General features: G+C 37.5%; 2 protein-coding genes across 10 annotated transcripts in view; one reads left to right on the top strand and one right to left on the bottom strand.

Annotated features, from left to right (window-relative positions):
- Positions 1-6,457, bottom strand: part of lars1b (leucyl-tRNA synthetase 1b) — a 55,901-nt gene extending 49,444 nt beyond the window's left edge. Inside the window, exons 1-4 of the mRNA XM_079585839.1 lie at positions 6,346-6,457; positions 4,887-5,008; positions 4,714-4,801; positions 4,552-4,632 (exon numbers count right to left, since the gene is read on the bottom strand). Coding sequence (XP_079441965.1) covers positions 4,552-4,632; positions 4,714-4,801; positions 4,887-5,008; positions 6,346-6,351 — 297 coding nt within the window. The 5' untranslated portion in view covers positions 6,352-6,457. The remainder of the gene's footprint in view (positions 1-4,551; positions 4,633-4,713; positions 4,802-4,886; positions 5,009-6,345) is intronic.
- Positions 6,458-8,505: 2,048 nt separating this feature from the next.
- The window catches only part of rbm27 (RNA binding motif protein 27), a 35,407-nt gene continuing 22,697 nt past the window's right edge, over positions 8,506-21,215 (top strand). For 6 of the 9 annotated variants that reach the window (XM_079585728.1, XM_079585726.1, XM_079585723.1 and 3 more), the window contains exons 1-7: positions 8,547-8,772; positions 9,277-9,395; positions 9,512-9,630; positions 9,923-10,002; positions 14,282-14,478; positions 16,207-16,515; positions 17,591-17,809. In XM_079585728.1, the coding sequence (XP_079441854.1) occupies positions 8,702-8,772; positions 9,277-9,395; positions 9,512-9,630; positions 9,923-10,002; positions 14,282-14,478; positions 16,207-16,515; positions 17,591-17,809 (1,114 nt within the window). In that variant the 5' untranslated portion in view covers positions 8,547-8,701. Of the gene's footprint in view, positions 8,773-9,276; positions 9,396-9,511; positions 9,631-9,922; positions 10,003-14,281; positions 14,479-16,206; positions 16,516-17,590; positions 17,810-21,215 lie in introns of all 9 variants that reach the window. The other 3 variants (XM_079585727.1, XM_079585729.1, XM_079585725.1) reach the window with 3 other exon arrangements.

Here is a 21,215-nt window from a genome sequence, read left to right as displayed (position 1 = left end):
CCCGCGGCCATTAGGGCCGGGCTGAAGCTGGTACCCGGGCGTGGCAGGGGGGCTCGACAGCGCCCCCTGGAATGGGATTCGAACACTTGTCCGTATATCAAACACGCTTGCATGTAATAATATGAAACTCGGTACACATATAGATTTAATCGGGCCGAACAACTTTCCCTGGGTCAAGTTTTACGCCAGTCCAACAGGAAGTCGGCTATTATGGGTTGATTGGAGAAAGCTTGCTCTCGCATTTGAAACACTTCTCCTAGAGAATACATCCGATGACCACGAAACTCGGTCAGCATGAAGTCAAGACATGGAAGATGATAAATTGCCAGGGGATTTTTGATATCTCGAACGGTTTGGCCGTGGCGAGGAAACAAATTTATGATTAAAAAAGGATGCATAAAGTGTGTTATAACTTAGTTATAGTTTTACCTACAGTTACAAAACTCAGCGTGTATAATGATCTTATCAAGCCGAACAACTTTCTAATTTACAGTCATTAGCTCCGACCAACAGAAAGTCAGATATTGTGGTTTGAATGTGGATTGTGTCTCTCTCGGTCTCTCTGCCATTCTGTGTGTGTGTGTGTCTGTCTGTGTGGGGAGGGGAGGGAAGGGGAGGGGGGATCTGTGTATGTGTGTGTGTGTGTGTGTGTGTGTGTGTGTGTGTGTGTGTATGTGTGTGTGTGTGTGTATGTGTGTGTGTGTGTGTGGGGAGGGGGGCAGAAAGAGTCTATTACAAATAGTTATATTGTACCATCAAGTGTTTTATACTATGTATACATGTGTTTTCTTCTTTTAAACAGTTTATTAAACTACACTCATTTCAGTTAATTCAACACGGCATTTTTATGTATATTTAAACATAATCAAAGTCTACTTTCCGTCACAATTAGGATATTATTTTTTATTTTTTTTATTTTCTCTGTCTCTGTCTCCCTCTGTCTGTCCTTCCCCTCCCCCTCACTCCACCAGTCTCTCTCTCTCTCTCTCTCTCTCTCTCTCTCTCTCTCTCTCTGTGTGTGTGTGTGTGTGGGGGGGGCTGGGTGTCTGTTACAGTGACAAGATTTTAACCTTTTCATTGCTGCGTGTAAATTTCTGCCTGCATTAAAAGATAAAGAAATCTCTTGGCTTGTCTTTCACACACACACACACACACACACACACACACGTGCATTGCAATCTTGACATCGCAGTATGTTCCTTATAGCCTTAATAAAATAGTCAACCTAACATATAAAAATTACACTGCTCTGTTTAAATAGTCAGTTGTACAGTTCGTGCCGTTCACAGTAAGCACCGCTCCACTGTGATGTTTCAAAGCACATTTTTGCACATTTGAAGAGGATAATTTTTCAATATTGGAATGTGAGTGAAATACAAAGCCTATAATAAAGAATGGTTTATCATCCAAAATTTTTAATAATGTATACCTTTTGGTCACTTTTGGGGGCCTTAACGTGCTCAAAAACTCTTGAAACTTTGCACAAATGTCAGAACCCGCGGCCATTAGGACCGCGCTGAAGCTGGGACCCGGGCGTGGCAGGGGGGCTCGGCAGCGCCCCCTGGAATGGGATTCAAAAACATGTCCATATATCAAACACGCTTGCATGTAATAATATGAAACTCGGTACACATATAGATCTCATCGGCCGAACAACTTTCGTGCTCTAAGTTTTACGCCAGTCCAACAGGAAGTCGGCTATTATGGGCTGTATGGAAACGCATGTTCTGGCATTTGAAACACTTCTCCCAGAGAATTCATCCGATGACCACGAAACTCGGTGTGCATGAAGTCAAGACATGGAGGATGCTAAATTGCGGACGGATTTTTGATATCTCGAACGGTTTGGCCGTGGCGAGGAAACGAATTTATGATTAAAAAAGGATGCATAAAGTGTGTTATAACTTAGTTATAGTTTTACCTACAGTTACAAAACTCAGCGTGTATTTTGATCTTATCAAGCCGAACAACTTTCTAATTTACAGTCATTAGCTCCGACCAACAGAAAGTTAGATATTGTGGTTTGAATGTGAATTGTGTCTCTCTCTGTCTCTCTGCCATTCTGTGTGTCTGTCTGTGTGGGGTGGGGAGGGGAGGGGGGGATCTGTGTATGTGTGTGTGTGTGTGAGGAGGGGGGCTAGTTTAGTTTAACCCTTTCTCTGCTGTGTGCAAAATCTCGGGCACTTTTGGGGCCCTTAACGTGCTCGAAAACTGGGTGGGGAGGGGAGGGGGGGATCTGTGTATGTGTGTGTGTGTGTGTGTGTGTGTGAGGAGGGGGGCTACCGGTAGTTTAGTTTAACCCTTTCTCTGCTGTGTGCAAAATCTCGGGCACTTTTCGGGCCCTTAACGTGCTCGAAAACTGGGTGGGGAGGGGAGGGGGGATCTGTGTATGTGTGTGTGTATGTGTGTGTGTGAGGAGGGGGGCTAGTTTAGTTTAACCCTTTCTCTGCTGTGTGCAAAATCTCGGGCACTTTTGGGGCCCTTAACGTGCTCGAAAACTCTTGAAATTTTGCACACAGGTCAGAACCCGCTGAAGCTGGTACCCGGGCGTGGCAGGGGGGCTCGACAGCGCCCCCTGGAATGGGATTCAAACACTTGTCCGTATATCAAACACGCTTGCATGTAATAATATGAAACTCGGTACACATTTAGATCTCATCGGGCCGAACAACTTTCGTGCTCTAAGTTTTACGCCAGCCCAACAGGAAGTTGGCTATTGTGGGTGGTATGAAAACGCATGTTCTGGCATTTGAAACACTCTTTCTAGAAAATTCATTCAATCGCAACCAAACTCGGTCAGCATGACGTCAAGACATTGAGGATACTAAATTGCTGACGGATTTTTGATATCTCGAACAGTTTGGCCGTGGCGAGGAAACGAAATTATGGCGAGAAAAGAGAAACACGATGTGTTATAACGTCTTCATACATTAATTGATCTTGATGAAACTTCAGTAGCGTGTTTGTTGTAAGAGAGCGATCACATGGATGTAACTAATGTGAGTCAAAGTTATAGCGCCACCAACTGGCAGCAGGAAGTGTGTTACTTTTGACAAACTTTAGTAAACTAAAAGGTTAGTTTTACCTACAGTCACAAAACTTGGTATGTATATTGTGCACATCGAGCCGGACAACTTTCTGATTTACAGTCATTAGCTCCGACCAACAGGAAGTCAGATATTTTGGTTTGAATGTGGTTTTGTCTCTCTCTGCCTCTCTCTGCCTCTCTCTGACAGAGTTCCCCCTGCCAGTGTGTGTGTGTGTGTGTGTGTGTGTGTGTGTGTGTGTGTGTGTGTGTGTGTCTGTGTGTGTGTCTGTGTGGAGAGGGGAGGGAGGGCACACACACAGACAGCCCCCCCTGTCTGTGTGTGTGGGGAGGGGGGCAGAAAGACTCTATTAAAAATAGGTATATTGTGCCATCTAGTGTTTTATACTATGTATACATGTGTTTTTTCTTTTAAACAAGTGTTTTAAAGTACAGTAATTTCAATGAATATATATACCACACTTCATAGGAATTTTCGGTGTTGTGTACTTACAATGGCTGCTGATTTCATGTGTCCGTTAAGTCCATGAGACTGTAGGGTGTCTAATTTTTTTATTTTAGGTTTCAGAAGGGTGTTCACTCATACTTTGTGGTTGATATGTGCCCTCGATGCGCACTTTTGCAGAACTGATGCAAGCTCTAAAGCAGACTTCTTCTCGACAGTCAAAGCGGAGTTACGTTATTGCCCGTCGTGCACAGGAACCCTAAACGCACCGGGGTGGCGGTTTTATATATATATATATATATATATATAAATAAATATAGCTGCAAGCAGCGATGGAGGGCCCAAGCCGGTGGCACCGCCACCTTGGTGCCTTTAGTCCAACTAAAGGCACCGGGGTGGCGGTGCCACCGGCTTGGGCCCGTAATCGCTGCTTGCAGCTATATTATTTATTTATTTTATCCCGATTCCCGAGTGTGAACTGTGAATTAAAAGCCAAGAAATAGGTTCCTAAGTGAGAGATAAAGGCATATTTTGGCACGTTGTTGTTTTTGAAGCCGATGTGTATATTGTATGTGAACTTTTGTGATGTTTGATGTGTGATATGTTTTGTTCATCTGGCTTTAAATGAACAAAAGGTATTTGTTACACACCATGTTTTTCTTTTAGCTCTTTTGTTTGAAATGGAAAAAATCTAGCTGCTATCTTAAAAAAAAAAAAAAAAAAAAAAAGTTCGACTATCAGTCGACTACGGCAAAATCTAACGAATCAGATTCGACTATGAAAAGCCTTAGTCGAAAACAGCCCTACTAATTTTCTTTAGATTTTCTGTCTAAAAGTGACCAAAAAGACATAACTCCAGCTCACCATCGGTGTCGCCAAACTGCTCCATCTCCAAACCATTCGTACGCATGGGTCAGAGTTTGCGTGCAGGTGCGCACATTTTCCAGTCAAGTTTGTTTTTATAAATCTCAACTACGCCTCTTTCAGGGCCTGTGTGGTGCGTATGCAACGGTTATATTAAATGAGGACCATGAGGTGCAGAAGAGTTTAAACTACTCACTTTGATGGGCATCCCAGTGCAGTGAAGTCCAAATGGGAAAAGACACAGCTTTCCTTTCAGCCGCTGGTAACCCATTGAAAACTATACGAGAAATTATCATTGAGTCATACTGTATATGGCATGTTATCTATGATATAATCTTTGATTGGCTTTCAAACTCACCTCACACTTTGACAGGCAGAATGTATGTCCGAGGTGAAGCCTCCCATTCATGTATGGGTAGGGAAATGTGACCAAGTACTTGTTCTTACTGGGTAGAAAGATAATAATATTAGTCATGATGAATATAATCTGTAAGGAAATACTGCAATGAATGTATATATAAACAGGCTCACTCTGTACTTCCTCCAATGGTGGTTGGAGCGTTGATCTCAAAAAGCTTTTCCTTCTCCCATTTCTGCTGAACCTCCTCCTCAATCTTCCTCAAAAAGTCAAGTTTTGCTGTTCCTTTGCGTTCCTGGAATGACAAATTTAACTTAAACATTAAACTTGTACATGTGAAATATATGGAAAAATTATATTCCCCCCCCACACACACACACACACACACACACACACACACACACACACACATATATATATATATATAAATAAATAATACATATTAAATAGATATATACAGTATATATACAGTAGTCACTAGTCACCATTTGAAGTGGATCAAAAAAGTTCATCAAAGTTGTCCTAAGACAAGAACAGGTATTGATCAAAATTCATGTATGACTTTGATGAAAGGTTTGATCCACTTCAAATGTTGACTACTGTATATGTGTATATATATATATACACACACAGTAACATTTTTAGAAACATTACTAATTTTAATGTTTTTGAAAGAAGTCTCCTACTGACCCCAAATTTTGGAACAGTTGTTACAAAATATTTCTATTTTAAATAAATGCTGTTCTTTTTTTTTACTTTTTATAAGTATGTCAGGTTATTAAAAATATATATATAAATATATATTATGCAGCACAACTGTTTCCAACATTGTAATTAATTCATCATATGAGATGATTTATTAGTTTAAATCACAAGAATAAATTATATTTTACAGTATATTTAAGAAAACCATTATTTTAAATTGTAATAATATGTCACAATAATGTTCTGTATTTGTGGTCAAATAAATGCAGGTTTGATGAGCATAAGAGACTACTTTAAAAAGCGTAAAAAAATAGCAATGTTTCCAAACTTTTGACTGGTTTTCTTTCTCTCTCTCTCTGTGTGTGTGTGTGTGTGTGTGTATATATGTATATATAAAATCAGTTATAGTTACATAAAAGTTAATTTAAATGTGTGGACACATTGTACATTCAAATATGAATGACGTTTCATCATCAAATATTATAGCTTATGTTCATTAATTAAACTTCCAGATACCAAAATGGTAAATTTGCTAAGCTATAAACTGGTACTTGAGCATCACTACTGTTCTGAACTACACACATCTGCACCTCTGATTGACAGCTGTCAATCATATTACTCTCCCAACAACTTATTCCAACTTGCAAGAGAGTGTTAATGTTGTTGTAGAGATCGCCTTCTATGTGGATCGAATATTTGCAACTACTTTTTGTTCAGGATTCAAAGAACATAACGTTACATGAACAACGTTAATATTAGACACATATGCATGAAGCTAACGTTAGTTGCTAAAGATAACCATGCTGCTCAATGGACCAGTTTAATAATTTTTTTGAGGAGTTTGAGGTCATGAAACAGGCAGTGCTCCTAACCGCATGAAGTAAGGAGTGCGACACATTAAACCGGCTTAATATAAATAAAACTTACCGTCATTTTGAATAACTTCAGCAGGATTTGTTGAAGAATAAAACCCACGCTGCACTCGGCTGATGACACCGTTCAGAAACGTCACCACCGGAAGACGCTTTGCACTATGGGTAATGTAGTTTTCAACGATTTGACTATTTCACACGTTTCAGACACAGAAAGAAAATGATAATAATAGTTTTTAAAATTGCTTACACACAATTTCTGAAACTATGGCTCCATTTCTCAAAACTCTACGCACAAAACACGCACACAAGATGCAAAATGTCACTCATCTCTCTGGCAAAAGCAAACACTTAATTCAAAGCGATTTGAACTCTTCTAAAATTTGTGGTTCTGCATAGTAAGTCTACACATAAACCGTCAAATGATTAGCCACATACACGCCAAACTACACACAAATGTGAAAAATGTACAACAATACTCTCTTGTGTATTTTGCTTGTTCAGTGTGCAGACTCAGAGTGTACAGGAGTTTGTCACACATACGCTACATGTGCACAAATACACTTATGCAGTGTGTAGGCTATAAACAATTGATCCACTTTACAGTTGAACTGAAATTGTAGCTGAATAATTACAATATTGGCTTGTTAGAGCTACTTTACAGCAGAATTTGAGTTTGCCACTATTTTGAAACTATCTGTATTGTGTAAAGAGATAGAGAAATATTGGTGACTTGACTTATGCAAATATATTTACAACATAAACTGAAATGCAAGGGTCAAAAATGTATTTGTTTCTTATTTCTACGTGATCAAATTAGGTAGGCCTATTTACACTATAAACAGAAATGCAAGAGGGTAAAAATATTTTTTTATTTCTGAAAATATAGAGTTTTGATATTTCTAAGTAATAATTTCACACACTGATAAAGTTTCTGTTGTCAATTGTGTTGAAGATGGGGTTTCTGTTCATGTGTGCCATGCAAGATATTTTAGAAATCCTGACCGAAATATGTTTTACGACCATGTCCATGATATTACTGTAAATTTGGCCATTTGCCCATCTCTAAGTCATTCATTCCCTTTGTGGCTTGCAAAGGCTTGCATAATATTGTTTGGTCACACACACCACAAAAGTGTGGCCTCAAAGCTTCAGCACTGCTACTCTGAGCTCGATTGCTGATGTCTGAGGTAAAACACGCCCCCTCATTACCATATGGACAAATAAATGTAGAAATAAATAAATGTAGAAATAAATGTAGAAATAAATAAATTAAAAAATAAATAAATGTGAAAAAATACATTTATACATAAATAAGGAAATAAAAATATTCTCATTTATTTATTTTTTAAATTTCTTTGTATGTTTATTTATGTATATATTTTAGGGCTGTCAAAAGATTAATCGTGATTAATCGCATCCAAAATAAAAGTTTGTGTTTGCATAATATATGTGTGTGTACTGTGTCTGTGTATAATTATTATTTATAAATACACACACATTCATGTATATATTTAAGAAATATTTGCATTTATATACTGTATATACATTTATATAATTTATATTATATATAAATATTTTATATATAAATATAACCAAATTTTCTTAAATATATACATGATTGTGTGTGTTTTTATATATATAAATAATTATACACAGTACACACACATATATTATGTAAACACAAACTTTTATTTTGGATGCGATTAATCACGATTAATCTTTTGACAGCCATAATATGTTTTTTTATTACATTTCTTCGTTTATTTATTTATTTATTAGTATGTCAGCTTTGTAATTTCATAAATTCAATGTATTGACGTAATTTCCACTTTTTGTCATAGTTTTGGAGCACACTAGCTTATAGATAATAGTAAAGCTAGACTAACATATTCATACAAAAAGCCAAACAACTTCGATTTTGATTTCATGGGGACTTTTAAGGAATTATGATCAAATTAGGTTAAAAAAAAATATTACGAACTTCCAATAATGAAATATTAAATATTTTACTTCTGACGGAAAACTCTCACTTAAAGTAGCCTAATTATTATTAAATAAGTTACTAAAGAACAACAAAATAAACGAAAACTAAAAAATAATATAACCGTTGGAATTGCAACAATAAACACCTTTTTGCTACTTTATATTTTGTCCTCAGACTCGGTCTCTGGGAAACGTTTAGAATGAAAAGTGGGGGGACTGGTAATATGGTATGCAAAATAGCATGTAATAGCGTCTCTGTGATTGGCTGCCGTCGTTGCGTTGTGTGACGTTTCCCTGTGACGTTTCTGAGATCCTCCAGCAGCCTGTCCGACGTGCCAGTGACTACAGAAGGCCCAGTGTGTGTTATTAGACGATGCTAATAGGAGTTGCGCATAAACACCCAGCCTTTTATCAGTATTAAACATATGCGCGTCAGGATGATTATAGAAAATGTTGACGCTCTGAAATCCTGGCTTGCTAAACTTCTTGAACCCATGTAAGTGATGAACAGTGATATTTGAAGCAGTGAAGCTAACTTGCGCTGCTAACATGCTAACCCATTAGCTGGGATTCATATTACTTATCCGCGCTGTAAACAGATATCGTTTCTTTTGATTTTATGTGTATGTGACAGTTCAATTGTGTTCTAGTCATTTATACGCTCATAATGTTAAGAAATAACACAGGAACCATGTAGCAGAAGCTAAGCTAAGAGGGTCTGCTGGCTGAGAGGGGTGGTCATCAAAACAGCCTGATAGTTTTCTGGGCCAAAACAGGATCAGGCACAAGTTATTTTAGTTTTACAGCTTTGGCATGTATGATCAGTCAGTATGAGTTTGCTTGATGCTTTTTGTTTTAGTTGCCAATTTGATCTCAGTAAAACCCTAGCAGCCCTCTTGGAAAATTGCTGCATGGATACATTTGACTTTTGGATTAAATGGAAGGCTTCTTGTCTTTTGCAAGTTTGCATTTATACAAATGAACCTGAGATCTTTTACAGATGTGATGCTGACCCATCTGCACTGGCTAACTATGTGGTGGCGTTAGTAAAGAAGGATAAACCAGAGAAAGAACTCAGAGCATTGTGTGCGGATCAGTTGGACGTGTTTCTTCAGAAAGGTATTGACAAAAAGTCTTCATGTCCCTGATATTCTGTGTACACAAGTATGCAATTATTAGTGAATTCAGGCCCTTTCTTGGATTTACGGTCAATTAATTTTCTGCTTGTTTTACAGAGACTACAGGGTTTGTTGATAAACTCTTTGAATGTCTAACCACCAAAAATTATTTGGGAAATCCAGCTGCTAAAGAAGAAAGTAAAATCCCAGTGCAGAAGCTTGAGGAGAAGGACGAGGTAAAAGCTGTTCTTTATGTCACTGATATATGTCCATCAAAAGTGCACATGAGTCAGGGTCATTTCTTTCTTTCTTACTATTAAAACTGTAGAATGTGTTTTAAACTACTTTTGGTTCATTCGTTCTCTATTTCCAAAGATAATGTTATTCACATTTTTGTTTTCCTATCAAAACATATTTTTTACATTTAGTTGACGTGTATATAGCACATTATACACCTTAATAATCAGTTCCTAGTGTAAATGCATAAATAAATAGTGTTAATATTTATACAATAACATTTGTTTTCAGCCTGCTCATGTTGAAGACGACAGGGATAACAGAAGAAGAAGAAGCCCGTTGAGGAATCGACCAGACTTCAATGAAACAAGGTTGGTTTCCAAGAGCCTGCGGATCTTTATTCTGTCGTTTGTGTTGACAGGTTTTCTTCATATAATCTAAAGGTTACAGGTTCTGTTTTGTGTGGGTGTTAAATGTTCTCAGTTGTCTGTCTGGTTTGTCTTATTTCGCTTTTAGTGCACACTGTTTTCTGCAACTAGCAAACAAAACAATATTGTGGCGATTACGGTGATGGGATCATATGGTTTTATATACATGTATACACTCTCAGATGAGCCAAAACATAATCACCTGCCTAGTATGCTAATATGATCCTGCACATGCTGCTATTACACCACGAGCCACCGAGGCATGATCTCCACAAGAGCCCTGAAGGTGTCCTGTGGTTTCTGGCATCAAGACGTTAGCAGCAGATCCTTCAAGTCCTGTAGGTTGCGAAGTCTGGAGAGTTTGGAGGCCAGGGCAACATCTTGAACTCTTCATCATATTCCTCAAAGCATTCCTGAACAATGTGTGCCTGCTGTTATCCGGCTGAAAGACACACTTCCACCAGGGAACACCATTGTCATGAAGGGCTATACTTGGTCTGCAACAGTGTTTAGGAAGGTGGCACGTGTCAATACGTTTACAAGCGAGTGCTCGTGCACGTGCTTTCTTTTGTTTTTTATTATTATGTGGAGTTTGTGTTGGAGTCTGTGTTGTGCTAGTCGTTTCCTAGTATTAGCAGACTCCATGTCATAAAGTTGCAGTGTCGTCGCTGTTGAGTGCAAAGTCAGTAGACGAGGCGAGAGGCGAGACGCTCGGGAGCGCATGCAGGTCTCAGTCACGTCACTGGATTTCGCGGCAAATCCGACCCGGAGACTTCACATAGAAATAGGAATGCTTGCTTTCAGAGATAATAGCAAAAGCCGCCAAGTGGATCATTTTATTGTGAGATTACAACCTCTTCACACACAGGTAATACAAAATGGATTCATTTTAGTAGAAAAACTCCATACAGCACCTTTAACGAATCTGTTTGAGATCGAATTAACGCTAGAGGTTTTGATATAAGTTACAGACACGGCATCTGATGACTATTTTGAATTTTTCTGTTATCTTGGTTTATTTCCAGATTCAATCGTAGGCTCGTTCTTACGCACTAGAGCAGTGGTTCCCAACCTTTTTTTGTCTGAGACCCCCTTTTTCCCTAGAAAATATTTTAGGGCCCCCCTTCACATTTAATGATATTATCGCTCTTGTAAGCTTGCAGCAAGGATGACAAAATATGTTGTTTTAATTAAAACAAACGGTATGTTTACTATAACCAGATATGTTTATGAACAAATAATAGCCTATTATATTGAAAATACAATAACAAAAACATCAGTGGGCCCTTTGTAATTTAAAAACGTAAGCCTAGTCGATATAAATTGGCCCTATGAAATGCAATAACAAAAATATTCACACTGGTGTGTATGTAAAAAAAGAAGAATATAGGCTATTACTAAATGACTGCTGTCTGGGAACTCAATACTTGCATGTTATTTGTGAGGCTTTATTTTTGAGGCTTTTGGCGCTATAGCGAGCGATAATAAACTTGCGTTCATTAACAGAATAATGCGTCTTTCGGAAGAACATTGCAGCCGGAACTACTTCTCTTTGTGTATGTCTATGACGAGTCACGCAGGGCCTGGGCTACTCCGCAGCAGCAGCGATCCGAACCCGTGTAAAATAGTCCCAATGTAAACACTCATTATAGGAGTACCATAGTGGTTCAGGATAAGACAAAAACACAGATTGGAAAATGGATTCATGATGAACTCGCTCATTATATAAATTTTGTCAATTTTGAACAGAAAGAAGTTAAGGACTTTTATTTAATGCTCATTGCTCCAAACTTTTCAAAATATGACGCGACCCCCCACAGAGCTCGCTGAGGCCCCCTTGTGGGCCGCGACCCCCCTGTTGGGAACCGATACACTAGAGCACATGCGCACTCTTAAAAAAAAAAAAAATCTTGACAAAATAAAAGACGTATGTAGGCTATTCTAAATAAAAGATACAGATTGTACTGAGTGTCAGCTTGCTTGTTTGGCTCAAGATAAGGATTAGATAAGAACTCTGCTTCTAACCACAGGTCGAGAGCTGTCGTTAACCACACAAGTTTGCGATGCTGTTTGTGAATGTTCGTTGGAACGATGGTTTCGGGAAGCACAGACTCGCTGAACTATGATAACGACGGAACTTGTGACCATAGTTGGCTAACGATGCTTTTGGGAAACGCACCCCTGATTGGTCTGCAGCCACGCAGAGGGTGATGCACTGAGAGTTGTGACACATTCCTCGCATAACTATCATTGAACTTTTGTGTGACGTGTGCCACAGTAGATCTTCTGTTGGCTCGGACCTGACGGGATAGTGCTCGTTCCCTCGTGCAGCGATGAGCCTCGAGCGCCCAACACCCTCTCGCCGGTTTGTTGGTAAATCCTCAGCACTGCTGACCCGGATAAACCCACAAGCCTCGCAGTTTCAGAGAGACTCTGACCCAGTCGTCTTGCCATAACAATCTGGCACTTGATAAGTCGTTTAGATCTTTATTCCCGTCCATTACTCCTGCATCCATCATGTTGATACAAGAACTGATTGTTTGATGATAACCATCTAATCTACCCAGACCTCAATATGTGGCCTTGTTAGGTAGGGCTGAACGATTTTGGAAAATAATCTAATTGCGATTATTTTTACCAATATTGCGATTGCGATTTAATATGCGATTATTTTTTAAGCTCTTTATCTATTATATTATTCAACAAACACAAGCAATAAATCATTGTAAAATATGGGTGGGAATCTTTAGGCATCTCATGAGCCTAAAGAGAAAGAGCCTCAGTTTTTTTATTTATTAATGAATCTTATTTATAAAACTTTAAATATTTATTTAATTACATATAATTATAAGTAGGCTACTTTTAAAAATAATTACACATTAAAAAAACAAATGAATACAGTTACATGTTAATAATTTTAAATAGGCTATATAAACGAATAGCTTTAAAACATAAAAGTTATAAATAACAAAGAGGGGAAAAAACATTACAAGCAATAAACAAAGAGTGCTTTCAGTAATAGTCTGAATCCATTCAAGAGCTGTGATTAAGTGATTTTTCTTTCTCAGTTTAGATACGATAAGCTGCTTCACACTAATGCACAGATCTCTTTTGAAATATAAGATGTGGTTTGTCCTGTCTGTTTAATAACTTAAGACATAACTAACTGTTTACATTAATTTCTTGTCATAAACGCATTTTGAGACGCAAGTAGGCTAACCACGTAGACAGAGTCGCTCACAGCCGCATGTGAGAGCGCTCTTCACAAAGCGGCCGTGAGTATTTGAAATTGAAAGCAGCTTCTGTCGATGGTTTTCATGTTTTTATTTTTAATATATAAGCCAACTGCATTCCAAAAGACATATAATGCCTTTATAGAGCATTTGTAAGGAAAATACCGGCGGGCGGGACCGCGCACTACTAGAGTAACATCAAGCAAAGCGCGCGTATTTCACAGCGAGTGCCATGATCTTCTAGTCAGTGCAATGAAGCCCGCGAATGTCCAATTCGCTTCAACTTTTCCAAACTGTATGAAAGACAAACTGATTAAACAAACTGTTCTTTCCTGTAGCCTATGCCAGGCCGTAACAATGCGTAGCGTAACAAGATGCTTCATCTGCAGTGCAGATTGCTTTACTATCGCGTGTCACGTGACCAGAGAGTAATCGCAGATTTTGCGCTTACAAAATCGCGTTTCATCATATCGCGATATTATCGCAAATGCAATTAATCGTTCAGCCCTATGGAGATAATCAACGATAATTGCTTCACCTGTGACTGCTCATAATGTTTTGGCTCATCAGTGTATGTATGTGTGTGTGTGTGTATATATATATATATATATACATACAAGAAACATTTCTTATTTTTATCTGTGTTGAAAACAGTTGTGCACTTATTATTTTTGTTAATCAGGATTTTTTCTTCTACGAAGTCAAAATAAACAGCATTTGAAATTGAAAAGTGACTGTAAAGACTAACACCGTCACAAATCATTTCTATGTAATAAATGGAATGCATCCTTTTGGTGAATAAAATTGTGTGTGTGTATATATATATATAAAAAAAGCTTACTGAACCCAAACTCTTGAACATCTAGTACTAGATGTAAGTATACCATAGTACTACCATGCTAGGTGTCTAAAACCCTCTTACACAAGATATGAGGCAGTTTCAAAGCTGTCCAATATATCGAAGTCAGACCCTGTACGTCTCACCTCAGGGCTAGAGACGACCGCAGGAGAGACGACCGTAAGCGGCGGGAACCGGACCGTCACGGGAAGAGCGGAGAGTCGTACCGGGAGCGACATGATCGACGAGGAGGAAGCTCACGGGGAAGAAGCTACAGTCGCAGCAGGAGTCGTAGCCGAAGCAGCAGCCACGGAAAGAGCCGAGAACGAGAGCACAATCAGAGGAGAGGTAACGACCATCCCAGACCACTTCCTACACATTACTTTTGTTCACACTGCAAAAAAACGCTTTTCTTACTTGGTATTTTGTCTTGTTTTCAGTCCAAATATCTAAAAATACTTAAATAAAGATGCATTTACTAGATAAGTAAAATTACATTAGATATTATGTCCTGTTTTCCAGGGATTCGAAAAATAATCTTAATTCAAACAGAAACGATATTCTTTTTCTTACCCCATTGGCAGATCATTTTAAGCAAAAACTCAATTTTGATTAATTTACTCAGAAACAAAACTTAATATCTTATGTCATTTTACTACTTTAGTAAATGCATCTTGATTTAAGAAATGTTTGATATTTGGACTGGAAATAAGACAAAAATACTATGTAAGAAAAGCATTTTTTTGCAGTGTGAAACAAGCAGTTCTTAGAAATGGATTCAATGATTAATCGGTCAGTAACATAATGCAAATTAGTATTTTTTTGTCCAGAAAATTATTTTATTCAGAAATGCATAAGAAATTATATTTATTCTTGAAGTACTTAAGTACACCTCTATATAATGAGCATTTATTTAGCTATAAAAAAAAAAAAAGAAGTAGTAAGGGTGATCCTGTAGAGCTGCAAGATTAATCGTAAAAGATTGTTTTTGATTCAATCAACCCACGCGATTTCATTCCAATGATTCGCCAGTGTCTATTAAACCTTTGACAAAATCACACCGAAACGTTCAGATCTGCTTTGGTGCTGCCGCTGAGCCAGAGAGAGCAGTTGTCATGTGCAGGTATGAAACTGCTTTTTTTAAAGCATACAGTATCAATATTTCTGTTACAGTAACTCAGATGATCACAGAAGCACCGGGATAAAGGTTTATAGTTCGGATATATACACTGATGTCTATGGTAGCGATCAAAATAGAGTAAATCTGCTTGACCTTAACTTGACCTTCAATGAAATTGTGAAAAAAAGTGACTGTTCAAAAGTGATTCAAATATATATATTTTAAAATTATTCATTCAGATTAAGCATTTTTAAATATACTGCAGAAATTTATATTTTGTCAACCTCTAGTAAACTATTTTGTTTAGTTGTCTGTTCAGAATCGTGGGAGAATCTTGCAGCTCTATTAAAATATATATATATAATATATATATATATATATATATTATTGGTGATTCTCAATTGATCTAGAATCGTGCATCTCTTCTTGCATGTCCTGATATCATAAAGCCTCATTAAAATAAAATAAAATAAAAAAACATTTAAAGGAAAACTGGCATACTCATGTGTTATTTAATTGGAAACACAACAACTCACTAATATTTGAAGGAAAAAAAAGTACACCATATCAAAATCATGTGGTGCAAACAATATGCTGGGGAAAACCATCTAAACAGGAAATTATATCATATAAAAATAAAAAAAAAGCTTTATTTGAAAAATATATTAAAAAACTTAAACTCATTATGTGCAATGTGTGAATATGAAAATGTTTGTAACCTAGCAAAAAATAGTTGCTTGTTGGTTTTTCCCAAAGACATTTTTTTTTTGGAGTCATTAAATTCATTTTTAATGGAAGAATTGTCACCTCTATTTTAAAGTAGAATTTTTATTTTATTTTTTATTACTGTGGACATTCTCATTTGTCTTTGACTGTGCTATTAATCAAACAACAATGTATTGACAATAATTCTTCCTGTGCAACAAATGAATCCTTTCGAATGTGCTTTATCTCAGCCGAGCACAGATCCAAATTTGATCAGGAGCGGAAGGACTCTGCAGAGCCTTACAACCCGTCCTCTGCCCACATGGGTAACCCACACCACCAGCAGAGCCACCCACCCCCCCTGCTCCCCCTGCCCCTTCCCCAGCACCAGTTCCCCCCCTCAGGGACCCCCGCCGTCCCCAACGCCGTAACCGTGGCAGCGCCGGCTCACCTGCCCGACAGCACCACAGAGAGCTGGTCCACTTACTTCACCAACCACAAAGACAGCAAGACCTTCAGCAAGATCAGCACGCTCAAGCACCGCTGCAGAGACTACGACGGTGAGTCCCACTCTACTTAGGTCAAGTTTGGTGTGGTTATGCTCGTATGATGACATTTTTTTTTTGTCTTTAAGTAAATGCCACTTGGTTCACTCAGACTTCGACCTCATAGATGGCACTCGTCTCTTCGTGGAGGTGTAAAAACAAGTTCTTTATAACACGCAGGATTTCTTGTATAAAGATTTATATGAGAGTCAGCTGTTTTTGTCAATTTTAAGTTTTCATGTAAAATGTTTGTGAACTTACCATTAGAAAAGCAGCTGCGTGTTTAAATGTTTTGCCACTTGCTTGAGCAACTTGATATATAGATCTATATAGAAGTAATGCATTGAATAATACGTTGTTTAAATTTACCGTTTAAACGTTAATGTCTAAGATTGTTTAACTAATGTGTACAAAGAGAATCGCAATGCTGACAACATTTTCAGTTACAACTTTTGGATTTGAAATACAAATAATGAATAAATGTTGTGTGTGGTGTACAGCCGTGGATCAGGTGTGCACTGCAAACACATCATATGTGTGAACATGCGCTTAGTTTGATATTTTAGTCGTGTTTTAATACTCGAGGTCCAAATGCGTTTTGCAGCCTCTCTAAAATCAAAGTCAAATGATGTACAACACTTCAGAAGCGTCTTGATATTCTCTAAGGACACGTTTTGCTCTTCAGGGTGTCTGTTACTAAAGCGTCACTAATGACTGTGGTGTAGCGAGCTCACCGCGTGGCCTCATGGGAACGGCATTATAGCTGCAGTTTATATTTACTACCCTGTACCTGGGGTATTTTTCACACCGGTGGGACGTCCACAGGGATGACTTCGGGCTCGATCGGTTTAATGATCTAAAGAAACTGTGATTGGCACGTTGACGAGACTATCCATACAGCAGTGTTTACATGGAGCAAACTCCACTGAAGAATGACCTCAGTGACACACACAACCAGAAGTTCAATCACCTTGACAAGTTGTCCCACCTCAAGGACACGTATATCACACAAGCCTCACATTTTTGCTTTTGAACTGTCCAGAAAGACTCTTGTGATGGTGATTTAACTTTGTTTTCTTTTTGTTTGCAGAGAAAGGATTTTGTATACGAGGTGATCTCTGTCCGTTTGACCACGGTAATGACCCTCTGATAGTGGATGACGTCACACTTCCTACCATGATCCCGTTTCCACCACCGCCAGTCCTGCCACGGATGCCCATGCCCCCCATGACTGAACCCCCCCCTGGCATGCCCATGCCCCTCCCCCCGCGCGGGCAGCCCCCGCCTCCGGGCATCTACCCCATGCCAGGTAAGTGTCCTCTGATTTCAGCTGAGTTATTAACTGAAAAACCTAGTCGATATATACATGGTAAAATCTGCAATTAAATGTGACAAATCATGTATCATCTTTTATTGGAAAATTAAACATTTTATCAAACATTTTGATTATTGCCTTGGAGAAGAAAGTGATCAAACTGTCAAGTTTACAGTCTATATTACATCAGCATATGAGAGTCAAATTGGACGACTACGTGGACAAAAAAAAAATCATTCAATTCAATCATAAAAAAGTATTGAAAAGTTTAAATCCGGAATATCAGAATGCATAGTTCGTGCATAAATATGTCCATCAAAACCAACACATGTTGATCGATGTTCACTACTAACTCTGTAAAGTTTGTCCATTGGCGTTTATTCTCTTTAGCTGAGATGTGAACTAAATTAGATTTTCGGGTAATTATTTATGAAACATGGTGGATACATTCTGAATGCATTTTCTGTCGTTTATTTGACTTATTTTACGAAGAGAAGTTTATTTTGTGGCTTAAAAAAATTACACGATACTTATTGGCATGTTTGGCCTGTCAAAAATATTCAGCTGTTGCAAATTCATTTCCAAATTTCCCTGTTGAAAATCAGGTACATTTTTTCCCATTAAGATGATTGTTGTTGATGCACAACATTGTTTTTATTGTCTTTTATGACAAACATAATTTATTTGAATGCTTTAAAATGCAGATCCTGTTGTAAATGGTGAAAAATCACTTTAAAAATGTTGTTGTATTATTACCACTTAGCAGATTTTGACGCGTGTGTGTGTATATATATGTATGCATGTATGTGTATATATATATATATATATATATATATATATATATATATATTAGGGCTGTCTGTTAAACGCGTTATTAACGGCGTTAACGCAAACCCATGTTAACGGCGTAAAAAATTTTAACGCGAGATTAACGGCTAGCAAACTTTGTAATTTTTTTCACATGCTTTTGCAACAACTAGTAACGTTAATAAAACTACAACACCACACCGGATCTAGCTAGACCAGAAACAAAACAACAGGCACGCCGCACATTTGGTCTTGCGAACCCATAGATGTGCGAACCGGCCAAAGAGAGGACTAGAAGCGCAGCGCCGAGCCGCGTCTAGGACAACTCGTTTCGCACATCGGACACGCACTTTCTCAGTTTATGGCCAAGCAATAAAAACGCGGTGTGTGTACACTCAGAGAGAATAATGTGTTCGAATTTTAAATACCCGGCGCTGTGCTTCTCGTCCGGTGTGCGACCCGCTTTAGCGTTACGTTTTAAGTGGATGAATGATGAGCGCGAGACGCCGAAATGGATGCCACTAAGATTCTGAATGGAAAGTTTACTTTTTAAAAGATGCAAATGGTTTAGTTGACAAGACCAAAGTGATCTGTGTGTTGTGTCGTTGTGAACTGAGCTATCATCGCAGCACGTCCAGTCTAAACACCACTTGATGGCCAAGCACACACACAGCTGATGCGTTTCTACGCCCACTCGTCAATATCAGTAACGTCACCTCGTCAGTATTTCTTTCACCCTTTTATTGATGGACAGTGTTACATCGTGTGAGAGATTATTTGCTCCAAGTGAATGTTAGTGTGAAATTGAACACATATGCCAATGCAGTTTTCAATAAAAAACATTTGCACAAAGCAAGCCGATCCACTTTTCCATGTTGATAAGAGCATTAAAATGAGAAAAAATAATGGAACAAAAAGAAATCAAGAGACATTTAGAATAGATAAAAATGTGCGATTAATCGCTAGTTAACTATGACATTAATGCGATTAATCGCGATTAAATATTTTAATCGTTTGACAGCCCTAATATATATACACACACACACACACACACACACACACACACACACACACACACAACTTGTTCTAAATGATGCTTGTTTTTTTTATCATTATTAATTTCATTGTATTTGTTTCATATTTACATTATATTGTAGAGCTTCACGATTTATCATTAAAAGGTCACAATCTCAATTCATACACCTACTCGATCTTATTCCTACGACACCGATTCGCCTTAATCTATTAAACGTTTGAGTAGTCTGATCACAGCGGTACATTCGAACTGTGTTTGAGCCAGAGAGAGCAGTTACCGTGTTGTGTAGGTATGAGTGAGTCATTGAATCATTCATTCAAACACATTCTTCTAAATAATACATTCAAATGAATTAAACATTTTAAATAGACTACAGCAATTAACATTTTGTCAGAACCTCTTGTAAATCGAGGGAGAATCATGCAGCTCTATTTAAAATAAAAAAGATTGTCGATTTATCCAGAATCGTGTAGCTCTATTATTAAGTGATTTTAAAATCTATGTAAGTTTTTATTTATTAATTTTATTATTCATTCTTTAATCAGTTAATTTGTTAATTATGAATGTTAAATTATTTTCTCCTGTTTACTTTTGTTTTATTATATTTAAAATATTATTAACTTCAATTATTTAATTTTATTCAAAAATTCTTTTTTTTTTTTCATAGGTTATTGATTAATAAATTAATACATTAATTTATTTTAATGTTTATCAATTGACATTAAAATCGTACAACTATGCATTACAGTATTTTCCAGAAAATTAGTCGCACCTTAAAATACATCACACCGGGTCCAAATTGCATTGTTGAGAAATAAAGATATTTTCATTATATTATGCATTATATATGTTTGGCACATTTATTACATTGAGAAATAATGTAAAATATCAGTAAATAAAATGACACATTTACAAATATTACAAACGGTGTAAACATGTATGTTAGTTCCCCTCACTACACAACAAATCCTTTAGATGATTCTGTATTCAGAACTGGAATGGAAAAGAAGAATAAAGATAAAATAAACAACATTCCTTATATAAAAGCCTAAACAAATGTATTTAAAGTGACACTGACACTGCCAGCATGTGGGAAATGGCCTATACAAATAAACTTGGGCTCATGTCCCTCTTCCATTTGGCACTAATCCAAAACGTATGCACTTTGCATGTTCTGCGAGCTTGACGTTAATTGCATTATACAAGTCGCTTGCAATATAAGACCCAGAGCGTGTTATGTAACACAAAAATCTGACTTATGTTCCAGAATATATGGTAAATGCATTTAATTGTTATATTTTAGGACTATTATTTGTTAATTATTAAAATACAGGTGAAACTCGAAAAATTTGAATATCGTGCAAAAGTTCATTTCAGTAATCCAACTTAAAAGGTGAAACTAATATATTATATAGACTCATTACATGCAAAGTGAGATATTTTGAGATATTTAGGCCACTGGTTTTCAAACAAATCCCATAGAAACCATAAAGTAACATTTTGCCATGATAGTGAGGTGCTGTAGGCTATGCCCGGTTTTATCTGTGGTTATCATGA

Source organism: Phoxinus phoxinus (genome assembly GCF_949152265.1).
Source record: "Phoxinus phoxinus genome assembly, chromosome: 17".
NCBI classification, from domain to species: Eukaryota; Metazoa; Chordata; class Actinopteri; order Cypriniformes; family Leuciscidae; genus Phoxinus; species Phoxinus phoxinus.
The sequence above is the reverse complement of the archived record's forward strand: the minus strand, read 5'-3'. Positions and strand labels throughout refer to the sequence as shown.